The sequence below is a fragment of the Ambystoma mexicanum genome, chromosome 2p, assembly GCF_040938575.1.
Source record: "Ambystoma mexicanum isolate Mex_15411 chromosome 2p, UKY_AmexF1_1, whole genome shotgun sequence".
Classification (NCBI taxonomy): domain Eukaryota; kingdom Metazoa; phylum Chordata; class Amphibia; order Caudata; family Ambystomatidae; genus Ambystoma; species Ambystoma mexicanum.
In genome coordinates, this window is record NC_090923.1 from 331372100 (window position 1) to 331388014 (window position 15915).

General features: G+C 42.8%; 1 protein-coding gene across 14 annotated transcripts in view; it reads right to left on the reverse strand.

Moving 5' to 3' along the window:
• The window catches only part of ERC2 (ELKS/RAB6-interacting/CAST family member 2), a 4434974-nt gene that overhangs the window by 3106691 nt on the left and 1312368 nt on the right, over positions 1–15915 (reverse strand). For all 14 annotated transcript variants that reach the window (XM_069643656.1, XM_069643655.1, XM_069643659.1 and 11 more), the window contains one exon: positions 11488–11655. In XM_069643656.1, coding sequence (XP_069499757.1) covers positions 11488–11655 — 168 coding nt within the window. The remainder of the gene's footprint in view (positions 1–11487; positions 11656–15915) is intronic.

Consider the following 15915-nt stretch of genomic DNA (forward strand, 5'->3'; position numbering starts at 1 on the left):
AAATACAGAACAATAACTTAATGGAGTTGAGAGACTTGTTCTGTACATTATTTTGAAAAACATTTTTCATAAGGTAATTATGATAGACAGTTCATGTGACCATTTTCACAGACCAAAATCTTTTAACAAATAATTTTCAAGATTTCTATTGTACAAAGTACATGGTAAGGCCCAAGGCGTTTTGAGTTTTCCACTCTTCTTCAGGGGTAATAGCACAATTTTTCAAGTTTCTATAAAGGCAAAAAACATAAATCATATTTTTGCATATTTTTTGAAAATGATGTACATTCATCTCGTGTCCATATTTCCACATTTCCATGTAGTCAGATTTTTGCATATTTTGCATATACTATTTGCAAAAACTCCATAGACCATACATATTGGGACTATCAATATGTATGGTCTATGGAGTTTTTGCAAATAGTATTTGCATTCCAACAGTACTTACCGGGTAGCTACTAATTGTTCCAATGATGATTTATTGTAAATAATCTGACTATATGGAAATGTGTATATACATGAGATGAATGTACATAATTTTCCAAAAATATGCAAAAATACGATTACAATAAAAATCGACTTTTTTTGTTAAAAAGATTTTGGTCTGTGAAAATGTTTTTTTACCACATGAACTGTCTATCATAATTACCTTATGAAAAATGTTTTTCAAAATAATGTACAGAACGAGTCTCTCAACTCCATTAAGTTATTGTTCTGTATTTACAGATAATTGACAGTGTGCAGGGGACGGGAGTTCCCAAATCTTTTGGGAACAACCACTTTTTGTCTCTATTTGTATCCAACCCAGATGCCAAGGTTGAGTTTATCTCCCCCCCGCACCGCAAACTTACCCCTAAACCTCCAACTCTTATCCTACCTAATTATAGATCTTCCTATATAGGTGTGCCCCTGGGTTCTACACATTTTTCATTGATTTATACCCAGCCATATTAACTATTTTAAGGCGAATGTTTTTAACATCATGATTGCAATTGAATTGGATCCGTCTTGTTCATCATGCCATTACAAATTGGTCATACCTGATAGCCGGTAGTCTTGGTTTAAGGTCTCAGAGAGAGTACATGTGCACCAAGTAGGTGTTGTTCAATGGCTCAGCTGGAATCTTTTTGTTATTAGGTAACCTAACAGTGAAACAGCCGACATATTGCAAAATCAATGGTTTGCTAGCGTGCTCATATTGCTTGTAGTTGCTCACATTGTTAAAGCATTGAGTTATTTATCAAAATGCTAGGACATACGTATGAGCTGAAGGTGAAAAAGGGAATCAACGTCCTTATTTCCTGTTCAAGGGTGAAAACCAGTTTCTTCTGCGCTTTCCAATGCTCTTGAATGCATTGAAAGGTTTGCCAAAGGTTTCCTGACTAAAAGAATATCAACAGAAAAGCTGATGTTGTAGCCGTTTTTCTAGAATTTGCAATGCCAAAAAAGGGAATTTTATATTCTATACACCTTTAAAGAACTTGTTAGCGCGGCTGATGTGTATCTCTCCCCTCCCTCGGTAGCGACCTGGCGTTCCTGTCAGCAACTGGAGAGACAGAGACGTCAGCCTCGGTTGTGCTGAAGTTAGAACAAATTAAGAGCCATTAGTATTGGTTAGGAAGATTGCGCCCCCGCTCTGAAACGTGTGAGACATTCTCATTGCTCCAAGAAGACCAAGCCCATCCATGCTTTGTGGCAGTGGCCATGGCAACGTGTTTCCGCGTCCATGCAAAAAAGGGAATTTGCTGTTTTCCAAGTTCCTAAATGATTCAGACATCGACTGAAAACACACAATACAGCAATGCCTGTTTCTTTTATTTCGTCCGAACCAAGAGTCTGTAAGTTGCAAGCTTAGAAGAAACCGTCAAAGTCTCATTGGTAGCGGTCGTCATGGCAACATATTTGGACATCCACAATTTGAAAAGGCAAATTTACTGTTTACTGAGTGAATGGATTCATACACCAGCAAATGGAAATGTGCCGAGCACAACACCACCTGTTTGCTTTTATTTGGGCTAAACTGTGAAATGGTCAGCTACACTATTAGGCTGGTTTGGAATCCAACAGTTTCTTAATCAGGAACAGCTACACGAATGAGCACTAAGTTGCGAGAAATTTCGCAGAACTGGTAGACTGATTTAAAAATCAACAGTTCATTCACACTCAAGTGTGAAAGTAGTCATGGGTACGTGTGTAAACAAGCACTAAGTTGTGAGACGTGTCGCAGCACTGGTAGACTGATTTGAAAATCAACAGTTAATTCTTTCAGAACACTTACATGCTAAAGTAGTCATGGGTGCATGTATAAATTGCACGTACTGGAGCTATGGTAAAACATTTATATTAATTTCTCCTTGCTACAGTGGGGAAGAAATTCCTCATTAAGTCCTTTGGTATGAGTTTCCATTCTGTGGATCCATCGTGCCTCTTTCTGTAGTAGACATCTAGCTATGTTCAATGAATTTTTAACAACATCAAGGACCCACCATAGAATATAATTTGGCTAATGTTGTAACTCAATGTAATGTTTAACCAACATAACGCAGCCACAAGGGCATTCTATGCAAAATACAACTTGTTTAGTTTTAGCTATTTGTTAGAGTAGAAAGGGTCCAATTTCGGTCTCCAATTTTGAACTCCTTAATTTTTTTGGTGAACTTGCACACAGTGCATGTGCTGCAGGGGTAGTGCCCTACTGTGGTCTGCAAATACCATAGGTCAGTTTTGGGTGGTGGTTTCCGAAAGTTTGAATCTACTAGTTTGTCCCGTACATTTTGTGCTCTTATGCACATCTTGGCAATGGTTCCTCAGGTAGGCTCAATTTGGCAATGGGCCAGTACTTGGAGATATGTTTTTTAACTTGGAAGGTGTGAGACCCATGTGTAAGAACCCAAGTCATTCTGGCTTTTTCTGTTTTTTTTTTCATAATAGTTTTAGATGTCAGTAGGGGATCTCGATCAGTAAAACAGGCTCGTTTCCTTGATCTACTGATTCGCTTTTTTGGATATCCTCTTGCTTGAAGCCTGGAATCCAGGTCATCTGCCTGTTCATAAAAATCGGCTAGATCCGTGCAGTTTCTCCGTACAAAGAGATACTGTCCATATGGTAGATTCTCCCACAGGTGATCACTTGAAAAGTGTAGTAGGGTGTTTCTTGCACTTTGTTTTCTATATAGGCAACATTTCAGTTTTCCTTCATCGTGCTTGATTTTTAACTCCAAAAAGAAAATGTCTTCACTACTGTGGTCCATTGTAAATTTGATGTTACTGTCAACTTGATTGAGCCATGTTTTAAAGAGCTGCAACTCTGTCTCTAGTCCATCCCAGATGAAAATAATGTTGGCAATGAAGCGTTTCCAATTCAAAATGTTTTTTATATATGGATTCCTGTTGGACAAGATGGTCCTTGTTTCAAAGTTAAACATAAACAGAATCGCTAAACTAGGCGTGAAAGCCGCCCCCATCATGGTACTCTTGGTCTGTGAATAAAAGTTGCTGTTCAATTCAAAATAGTTCTTCCATAGTGACAGGCTCAATAATTCAATGATGAAATTGTGCTGGATGCGGTCTTGCAAATTAAATTGAGTGAGGGGGTCTTGCATGCACTCAATTGCCTGATCTTGCGGAATGCTAGTATACAATGACTTGATGTCCATTGTAACTAGTCTCTGCTTGGTTTTATCAAAAGGTTGATTTTCAAAGATCTGAATTGTGTGGGTGGTACCTCTCAAATAGGTATCCGTGCATACACTCATAGGTTTAAGGAAAGTGTTGATGAATTTGCATAACGGCTCGAGTATGGCACCACATTCAGCAACAATAGGCTTACCTGGAGGGTTCACAGGGTCCTTCTGGATCTTTGAAAGTGCATATATGTTTGTGGTTCGTCTCTGGCTTGTTGTAAGCAATTCAAATTCATTGTCTGAGATCCAGTTGTGATCATAGCCATATCTTACAGTCTGTTCGATCTCGGTTTTAATTTCCTTTGCTGGATCGTTTTAACTGTTTTAGAGCTTTCTCCATCCTGTAGCAGTACATTGACCATCTCTATGTATTGGGCATTGGTCATCACTACTATCCCCCCACCTTTGTCTGCCGACTTTATAACTATGGCCGTGTTTCGTGATAGGTCATTTAGAGCTTTATGCTCGTTTATGGAGAGATTATGTTTCAGAGATTTTTCCTGTCCTTTCAGGTTATGTAGGTCTTTAAGAATACATTTCTCGAAGGTCAAAATGTCTCTTGGGATCTGGTTGTCTTGTGGCGAGAATGTCAATTATTCCTATATAATAATTCCTCACTCACGTCCAACAGTGCCTATCCCTGGACAGATCACCACTGCACCCAATTCTCCATCCCCACTACCTCCAGCCCCAAAGTCACCATGCCCGCCCCCACCACATTAGATAGGAGCTCCAAAAAACTTACAGCAGATAACATCCGACCACACCTTAACACCCCTTGCCTAGCACCTCCCTTCTCACAAAATCCTACTATCCTAGCAGATATATTTAAGGACACCCTCTCCAAGGCAATTAACATCGTAGCACCTCTAGAAAGAAAAAAAGAGAAAAATTAATTTCACGCCAACTCGTGGTTCACTGAGGGTTTACAAACTATGCGCTCTAATAACTGACTAGCCCGTAAATTGTGGTAATCTAATGCCTGTGACTCCACTAGAAACAATTTTAAATTACTGGTGCGAACTTATAAAGAAGCCATCTTCACGGCAAAATCAAACTCCTTTAATCAACGAATTTCCAATCAAACTCGCAAACTAAAGAGCTAGTACCATATTTAAGGAACTTACTACGCAGCCCACCAGCACAGATGAAATAATTAAGGACGAAGCCTGGTGCGCCAGCATCCAAGCTGCTGTGCTAAATAAAATAGACCTCCTCCAGAAGAAAACCCAGACCCATTATAAAGCATTACTAAATCAAAACCTGCCTACGCAGGCACGCCACCTGCCGGCACTTCCCACCTCCCAAAATTTGCCAAAATAACTCGAAGTTATAGACCTCCTCAAACACCTCAAACCTTCACTATGCAAAGGTGACATCTGCCCTCCAAAGATTGTAAAAGTCTATGCCAAGGACCTCGCCCCCTTCTGGCAGCCTTCATCAACTCTTCATTCAATTTCGGCATTGTCCCTGCCAGCCTTAAAGAAGCTTGGGTGCGCCCTCTTCTGAAAAAACCTTCTCTAGATCCCGCTCAGCCCAACAACTACAGGCCCATAACTACTGTACCGTTCCTTCTTAAGCTTCTGGATAAAGCAGCTCATACGCAAATCCAACTGCACCTCGAGACTAACTCTGTCCTAGGAAAAAGACAGTCTGGGTTTCGCAAAGGGCATGGCACCAAAACTGCCCTATTGGACTTAAAAAAACAAATCACCCAAATCCTAGACAAAGGTAAGCTGGCCTTCCTCCTCCTCCTAGACCTCTCAGCAGCTTTCGATTTGGTTGACCACAACACTCTCACCACTCACCTCAGTCAAGCAGCCCAATTTTCCAAACAAGCAACCTCTTTGATTACCTCCTTCCTAGAAGGAAGAGTAATGACAGTTGTTTCTGAAATAGCAAATGCAGCACCCACTACAATTCATTGTGGAGTCCCCCAGGGCTCATGTACTGCACCTACGCTTTACAGTCTTTTCACAAAGCCCTTTTTGATAAGCTTGATGGACTTGGGATCGCATATACCAACTACGCGGATGATACCCAAGTACCCCTACTGCTAACTGGCTCATACGACATTGATGCTGCCGCATTAAACCAAATCTACACCACCATCCAGGCTTGGGTGGCGGAAAATGGTCTCTGCCTCAATGGGGATAAGACCGAGATTCTCATCCTGGGCCAAAAGACGAAGCTAACAAATTTAGACTGCACCTATTCCAGTTTTGACATAGATAACACCATCATCCCCGTCCTCTAGTCGGTCAAGACCCTTGGGGTTCACATCGAAACCACGCTATCCATGAATAAGCAAGTCAACTCCATAGCCTCAGCCTCCGGCTTAAGCACCAAACTCATCAATGCCATCAAACCCTTCCTAATCAAGCCTAACTGCCTCTCTATCCCCGGAGCCACTGTAGGTGCTAAGTTAGACTACTGCAACTCACTCCTAGCAGGTAAATAAACTCCAGATCACACAAAACAATGCACTCAGGGCAGCACTAGGGATCCCAAGAAGGGACCACATCTCTCAAGCGAGACAAGCAGCCCACTGGCTCCCAGTCAAAGACTGCATTACATTTAAAATTCTCACTGCAGCCCACAAATGCATTAACTACACAGCACCTGCCTATCTCTCAGAAACCCTCTCTAGAGCCACCTCAGCAAAGACCCATCAGAACATGCTATACCAACCAACTCATCATTCCTCGCATTAACAAGGCTAAGGCAGGAGGGTTAGGCTTCCCGTACTTAGCCCCAAAGCTCTGGAACGGCCTCCCTACTTCTCTCCGAGCTGAAACCTCTTTACTTGCCTTTCGAAAGAATCGGAAAACCTCTCTCTTCCACTAAACTCCCACTCTCTTCTCACCTACAACTTGCCATTTATCCCTCCACACTCCTTAACTACTTATACAGTTAAATGTGTGTTCTAGTAATAATGGTCAAATTCTTCGCATGTAACAAGCTTTAAACTGTATACCAATGATATGTACCTAAGCAAAGCTCTTCTCATGTAACAAGCGCCAAGTTGCCTGTTGTGTGCTCTACAAATGTGAATAAATAAATAAATGGGACACTGTTATGACCGGCTCTTGGTCATAGGGTTCACTCCTAGGTACACTCAGGATACTCAGGCCAGGTACGCTTAATGGTTACTTTATTACCTTCTTAGTTACAGGATCAGATGTCATCAAGTCATTGAGATATCAAGAGGATCAGGGACAAGAGCCCACTGGCTCCCACCACCCAGGCTCACATATTGTAACTGCCTGGGTTAGAACCAATTCAACTCCAAACATTCTAACCTCACACTCCAAACTCACAGCCTACAGTCTGATGATGACATCAATCCTGGCACAGCATACATGCAAGCACAGGAGCCAAACCTAACAGACACGTAGCCCTGAGTCTAAATCCGTTGCTCTACTAGGGGAGTTCAAAAAGAACGCTTTGAGTCTAACAGTCCTCAAGAATCTACATAGTTCCATTTGTGTGGCAAACCAATCCATCCATGTTGTTGGAACAAATGATAGACCTTTGGATAGCACTGAGATCTGGGATTGGGTCTTTTTAAAATTGGCCAGATTGAAAATGGGTATATTGGGTTCTGTGTGAGGTATCGGTTCTGGCGCCTCCTGCCCCATGTTTGTCTCATTGGAGCATATGGTTAGAACCAAGGTTGACCCCATCGCAGCCCTCCCTCCCCTCCTCTGCCTAAAAAAGGCAGCAGTGGTTGGAAATTCCCAAATCCTTGTGATTGGTTATATCTAGTTTGGTCATCTGAGTCGCTACTACTCGAATGTGAGAATGACACCCATCATCATTTCCTTTAGTCGCGTTGTTGTGATGCCCTTTGCTTCTTGGCTGCTTCTATATATTGATCAGTGGTGTAAGAAAAAACATTTTCTAGTTTGAATTCACAAATATCTTTAGCCAGTTTGTCTTCTTAGTGATAGTAGTCATTTTAAAATCATCAAAAAGTTTATTAGTTTCCCTAAGCTGATCTCTAGCATTGGTGATTCCAGTATTAGCTAGGAATTTTTCTTTCTCCAAATCTAATTCCTTTTGAATATCAGCACTAATTCTTTGAGTGGTTACGATGGTTAAGACCATTAGGTCTCGGCTACATTTAATAGCTATGTGGCTGAACGTAGTCGTATATTCCTTGTATGTCAGGAACAGACATGGTTCGTTTCAAATTATGAGTCCTGCCGGAATGGTATTAGCCTTCGAATATTCACGAAGAAAGTGTCCGTGTAATTCAGTTCTAAAGGTTTTCTTTTTGAGTTGTAATAAATCATCACAGAAAGTAGATTGAGCTATATTCTTATTTGATCCCGTTCGATCAAAGCTCGATTGGACCTCTAATAACTTCTGATGTTTGCTCAATTGAGTAACTAAAGGTCTGGTTTTCGGCCATTTAAATGTAATAAAAGTGAATGCTGACTAGACTATGTACCAATGTGCACACAGCTCCACATCAAAATAGGAATCACCAATGGATTGCCGGGGGTACGACAGTCACATTTTGAAAGATAGGCAAAGGAACGAGAGAGTATTTTTAGCCCCACGTTTTCTTTATGTCCATACCCTAAGCAACAACGGTTGCTGAAAACTTTCCATTGATAACACTTAGGTATCCAAAAAAATGAATTCAAAAAGTCTTTCTTTATTTCGTATACTTTTTTCTTTCCCCATCTCCTGCTTGCTTGTCTATCTTCTCCATTGGAAATTATGGCCACAGTCTACTGAATCTAAGGCCCAAGTCATTTGTCATTATTCAAACATTCAATATGTTTAGTTTCACTAATGTGCCCTTTCTACGCATGCATTGTCTTTCCCTATACAAGAGAGAAAATATTGACTTCAAAGAAGTTATACAAAAGGCTACATCACATGTAATGGGGAATCCTTTCATTAAAACATGGGTTCTGATTCGAGGATCTGTTATGTCTCCCTTAGACAAAGGAATGTTCCTCACATGGGCGTGGCTTGCAGTTTCTGATTAAATCGCATAGCTCCTACATCTGCTTTTACTAGAATGTCCTTCAAATAATTCTAGATACATCAATACAGATGTATATGTTTTCAATTTCGGTTGTGGGCATAAACATGGAAAAGATAGTATGATGAGGCGCATGACAACCACTTAAATTAAATATTAATCAGATCTTCTAAGATATATACAAACCACTGAATGGAGAGGGAATCAGGCAAGTGGCAGCAGTTCAAGAAAGGCAAACATTTAGAGACCCAACATAAATGGAGGCCTGTCCTCTACTTCCAAATGATGGGTTGCAGGAAGGTTAAGGAGCTGCTGTGTCAGTTTGCCTGCTGCACCTGTTCACAAAAGCATGTCAGGGATCTGGCCGAACTCAATATGACCCCTCAATGTTACACGGTCAACTGCGAAGTCCTCGTGTGTATCCATATTGCTATGTCTTTATTTGGTCTTTCCACCCTTCCTTCTCTCTTCCATGCCCCGATGCCAAATGTGGTTTCTCCTTTCCAGTGTCTTCCCAGTGTCCCTGCATTATTTCCTCTCTTCTCTCTTTCCTTGCATGGTCATCCCTCCCTCCATCTGCCTGCAGGTTGTCCAGGCAACCAGCTCCCGAGATGTCATGACGTGTTATAATGTGCTCTGAGGTCATAGTGGCTGACGTGGTGGTTGAAGGCCCTACTTGTTGCTATCTGTCTGTCTTTGGGCCATGTACCTGGTACTCGGAGTTCACCCATCACACTGGGAATAAAGATGATGTTACCCTGTCACGTCTAGACTGCAGTCTGTTGCCTCTCAATAACCTACACATAAGCATAGGATGGAAATCGCAGAATCGAAAGTTGCTAAAGTGCTACACATTCTCTTTATGACAGAATCTTGTGTAACTCAGAAATGCAGGCAATTTAATAATGGGCTGATCCTAAAGGGCTTTAAAATTCTCACATTGAAGAGGGAGGAAGGGTGGTCTGGTGGTCATCTTTATAGACAATGTTCAGGTCATACTGATGATGAGTCAAGAGAAACCAAACTGCGACTCTATTGCCCACCAAATCTTGATAGCTTGTTTACAGCAGATATGACAGATCTAGTGTCACAGCCTATTGGAATAAAATAATGTAGTCATTCTTGTGCACCTTAACATTGTGATTGCAAATGAAACCCAAGAACACTGAAAATCGTTGTTTACCAATCTAGAACATGTACACATATAACAACGGGTTAAGGGACCCACAAATATATGTAATGTTTCGCATGGATCGTCCCTTGAAAGTGTACACTCCTCTACTTACCTACTAACAGATCAGTGTGCCAATTGGTTTAATGTGCTCCACCCCCTGCTTTCACTGCTTACAAAACCAGTGGTGAAAGGGCCAACACTACCTTCTGGCAAATGCAGATTCCATAGTGAGCAGACTTCGGGGGCTGATATGTGGACCAAGGAGACCCGCCAAGTGGGCCAGAAGGGGCGGCCGGGAAAATGTGTTGCCACTGAGGCTGACCAGCATCGTTACAATAAACATAATAATAATAATAATACTATTGATGATATCATTTTGCATATGTATGTAGTGCTTAATGCAGAATTGCGTCCACTTCCAAGCACACAAGCAATAGCTGTTGGAATAATGATCCCATAATTACACAATTGTACCCAACATATATTTTTTCTTTGTTTTACTTGTTTCAATTCTTACATAAATATTGCATTGAATGCTTGAAGCAAAAGATCTCGTGACTCGTTTATAATAGCCAAACATGAACAATGTATGAATTCACTTTTTCTTTTTGATGTCTGCATTCATTAATCATAGCAAGCTCACATATTAATAGCATTCATTTAAAGCGACATATCGTTTTCTCCTTTTTTTCTTTTCACAGACCCCTGGTATTTCCTTGCTTTCCCACCAGCAGAACTGTAAATAACATTACAAAATTCACATAGTCTGTTTAAAAGCTGAATGCTGTTTCCACAGCCATACTTTCTCCAAATCAGCCTGTGACGTGAAGTGACTCCCACTAATTACCCCCAAAACACCATTCATTAGTAACCAGGAATAATGATCCAGCCTCAATAGGATGAAGGGCTGATGTGCGGTTGCTGGGAAATCAGACCTGTGATTGCATGTTGCAGGCAGATTTCTGGGGTACAGTCTATGGACCACTTGCCTGGGGTTTCCCTTTCACTCTGAAAAGGTCGTCTCATGTACCGCATTATTCCCTTCGAAATGTGGCTTATCTTCTAATCAATTAAAACAACTCTGTAGGTGTGTTCACTGAAAAGAAAGGTGCAAACAAGACGGAAGGCAACGCATCACCCGATTATTATTCTGTGTTTAGCGCCAAGCTAGTCGTCGAGGCACAAACAATAAAACTGTTAAGATAAGTCACCCCTGCTACAATCACTGGAAGTGATTCCGCGGCAGCTTAAGAGCCTCAAATGTAACATGGGTTAAAAAGAAGTCGGAGGAAAGTGTCCTGATAATATGGCATGATCTCAATCGTTCTTAATTCCAGATGTGCTGGTGGACTCATGCTCCATGGAACTGCTCAGCTCTAATGCAGTGGTAATGGAGTAATTCACAGAAGATCCGATATTGCCCGAATTCATTCATTATACTCCCCTTTCCAAAAGCCCTGCAAGTGTTCCATTTTTGCGCGTTGTATTGTTCTGTGCTTGGGCCGCTGTTCACGTCCATTAAGCAATCACTGGTTGGTTACTCTGCTGAATTGCATAAAATACTGTATGTGTGCAGCAGGGCAGACTGACTATGATTAAAGAGTTTATAGAATTCATGAAACCACTTACCTCTGTCTGGAGGATGGCTGCTCTCTGTTCTTTGGCAGTGAGAGACTCTTTAAGCACTTCAATGTGTTGTTTGCAATCCGAGTTCTGATTGCCAAGAGTTTCAAGCTTGGTTTGTAAGGCAAGGAGTTCAGATTCCTTCTTCGACAATTCCTGCTTCAGTTGGTCGATCTGTTGTGAGAAAGGCCTTACTTTTAAACATAATTGCGAATCTGTACACAGCCGTGTGCATACATCAACTGCATAACACATTAGGGTTATATCATATTAACAGTTTCAGGTTTTTTGTGACAGGAAACAGCACAAGCAAAAATCATGAGCAATGACGCTACTTGAATGAAAATAAAATGCTTGGGTATTAAACCATATCAAAAACCCACAATCGACACGTTTTAGACAAGGCGGAAATGTGGGCCTGGGTCAGAACGACAGTGTTCTCAATCAGGATTTCCGGGTACGGATCTTGGCTTCCTTTTGTCAAATTGTGTGCTCTTGATAATGATCGGCGCTTACCCAAGTTGCTTTTTTCTTGCCAAATTGTAGTGCGCACCTAGCTGCGATTTGCTACACGCTACAAAAAATAGTTCATGCATCGAAAAGCATAACTGAGTGGAAAATCAGCAAAACAAATGATTCTGACAAGAACAGATGAGTGGACGCAAAGCCACGTGTTGCGGATTTAGTACCATGAATTGCTTTCAGGCCTTTACCCGCTTACTATCCGGAAAAGCCTCAACGCAAAAAAAAACTTCTAAGATGGTGACAGGCAGGGGTGTTGCTAGGTCTGCAAAAGATCCGGGGCTACGCTAATTTTGGGACTGTCGGGACTGGGGGCTAGCTAGCCTTTTTGGTTGTATCCCCTGAGATTCTATCCGGGGCTACAACCAAAAGACCCAGGGCTATAGCCCCCTTAGGCCACCATAGCAACGCTTTCTATACAAATCTGTGTTGCATAATATTAGGTATGCGTAGAGGCTCCTTCCATCAGGCTCGCACTGGCCTTTAGGGCAAGCGGGCAATGCCCAAAGCGCAGGCTCAACTTGCTGGAGTGGGGTCGTTCCTGGCGTCAAAATAGGTCAGTTTTGTGGACAAAGTGGGCCAGTATGATAAGTTACATCAATGCACAGCTATTAGCTTCGAGCATTTTAAAAAAAATATATCATTTAAAATGCATACTTTCCAAATACATTTCACCAAAAACCTTTCCCTTGGTGCTAGTCAAACATTGTGGCAAACATGGAATGCATTGAAATTTGCGAGTGCCTGCCCCAATGTTTTGACCCAGTCCGACCCTGCAAATGCTTTACATCCTCAAGGATTGTCATGATTTGCGGTGTCTTGCCGTGAAATGTTCAGTCACCCAAAATCTATGGTGGGAATTGTCCTTGTGTACCAGGTGTTCTTATCATTATTCATGGTACTCAAATCACTGGCAGGTGTTGCTGCCATATGCCTAGGTAGTCACATCATTTGACAATACCTTCATATTCCCAAGTACTGCCCTCATATGCTCACATCATTTGACAATGCCTTCATATTCCCAAGTACTGCCCTCATATGCCAACGTTTGCAATCCTACCCCAACCACAGTCACATCTGTCGATTTTGCCATCAAATTCCCAGACAACCCTATCATTTCTTATTCATTATGTAAACAGCCAGGCATTGGCATCGCATGCACAGTTACTCTGACTGATGGAAGTGTGTGCTGGGATATGCCCAGACACTCAGATTATATTGAAATTACTGTTAGCTTGCACCAGTTATGGTCTAATATGCTGAGGTCAGTGCATGACATGCCAGGTATTACAATCATACGTCCAAGCATCAACACCATTTGCCAGGTTTGACCATCTTAATCCGAGGTTTGTGCACCAGCAGGTGTGTATGATAACTATACATTATCATTTGCCAAGTATTTCAATGATATGATGAGGAGCTCACATCATATGTCAGGTATTTCCATTGTATGTTCAAGAAGTGACCATATTGCCAGCTGCTCACATAGTTTTCAGATTTTGCGACTATATGCCTTCATATCCCTGCCTGTTCCTTTCTGCTCTTAACTCTTAGATCAAGGCCGTCTCTCACCCGGGCGTACGAATTGAAGAGCAGATGAAGAAAAAGCCAATTCCTGTTGGCTCTGTTCAGGCCTGGGAGGACCCAGGGTCCTAACCTCAGCACAGACAACAGGTAAGCAAATGAAATGTATTTATCTTCCTCCGTCCCCACAGGCAATCCCCAACATTACCAGGCAATGCCAATATCAACGACATTGTCCCTCCTCTAAGGCATGAACTCTGCAATGCAGCAAACTCACCCACATCATCCTCAAGTCCATCAGCACACCCTCAATGTCCAGAACACAGAAGATGATGCTCGCCAATGTACAAGCAGCTGTCACCCATGCAGCATACATCACCGACCTCATCACTACACATGACCTTGATGTCATCTTCATCACTGAGACCTGGCTGACACCCACCTCCACCCGCTTTCTAGATGTCCTTGTTGTCTACAGCATCCAACACAGAGACCGGCCGACCAAGACAGGCGGAAGCCTCACAGTCATCTACAAAACTGTGTGGACCTGCACCAAACTTGACATCAGCAACATTGTCTCCTTAGAAATCCTCTCCTGCCACTTCCCATTATCGCCAATGGACACAGTTACCTTCTATCTCATCTACAGACCACCCAAACCCAGCACCGCCTTCATCAAAGACTTCACCAACCTGGTCACCACCATGTCCCTCACGCATTCCAACAACATCTTCCTAGGCGACTTCAACCCCCCCAAGCAACAGGGCCACCAAATACCGATGAAGGAAGCTCTTCTTTGCCTTCTCTGCACCCTCAGCCTCACACAGCACACAAAAGACCCAACACAAGGTACCATCCTTGACTTAATTGCCACTGCACCGCCTTACCTCAACTTCAACTCTCGTCTCCTGCTTGACTGGTCTGACCACTGGCCGTTCCTTTCAGCATCCTGCATAACACCCCAGTCAAGCACTCCCAGCAGAAACCCATCAGACAAACCTTCAGGCCCTTCAAGAACTTCCCTGTGAAAGCCCTCACGCAAGACCTCGCCAACCTCCACCTCACATGGACCGAACACCACCAACAGAACTGTGACTCTCTACAGGAAGCACTCAAAGCCACACTCTCAGCCTCCATCAATGACACATGCCTCTGAAAGAATGCACCTGCAAACCAAAAACATCAGCACCCTGGTATACATAAGAACTCAACCTCAGCAAAAGAGTCATCAGGAAACAAGAGAAAACCTGGTGCCGCTCCAGGACCGCATCCAACCTGTACTATTCAAGGAACCCCTGAGCAACCCGCTGACAACTAATCAACACAGTCAAGGCCTCCTACTATCAAAACACCATAGCAAAAACCGACAACAAAAGCAGAGCCTTCTTCAAAGCAGTCAAGCACTGTGTCAACCTGCTACCCGACCCTGCTATACCACACTCCATCATAAAATCCACTGCCATCAACACCTACTTTATTGCCACAATCAGCAAGATTCGCCAGCACATAGACACCAGCTCTGCATCCACAGACCCACCTCACGCCCGCCTTGTGAAATCTCCATACGGTGGACAACATTGAAGGCACTCTCTACAGAGGACCTGGTAGAAACCCTGGCCACCCTCAAATCCACATAGTATATAGATGACATCCTCCCAGTATCCATCCTCAAGACCCTCCCCGCAGAAGTTCTTCTTCCCTACCTGGAGATCATCAACATCTCCCTAACTCAAGGCACCTTCCCATCTACCATTAAGACAGGACAAATTCTCGGTCTAAAAATGAAACCCACTCTGGATCCCGACAACCTAAGTAACTAATCATCCCATCACCCATCTTCCCTTCCTAGGTATGATCATCGAGAAAGCGTTAGCTGTGCAATTGCAGCAACACATCGGCACCAACAATATCCTCCAAATCTACCAATCCACGTTCAGACCCAGATGCAGCACAGAGACGACAACCACACAGGTGGTCGATGATGCCCTCAACATACTTGACGACGGCCACCCCTGCCTCCTGGTTCTACTTGACCTCTCACCCACTTTCAACAAATTAGACCACCACACACACATGGACATCATACATTGGCACATGCGGATCAGCGACCTTGTCCTATGCTGGTTCAAGTCCTACCTAGCCAACATCAGCAGTTGGTAATACTACCCATCACCTGAGGAGTCCTCCAGGGTTCCATCTTCTCCCCAGTGATCTTCAATCTACACATGGAGCCACTGGGTGCCCTCCTAGCCTCATTCGACATGTACATCTGGCAATACGCCGATAACACACAGCTATACCCCAAGATCAACTCCATCAAGGACACCCATCGGCTCAAAACCTGCCTCTCGCTGATCCAGTCTTGGATGTCCAGTGCATACTTGAAGC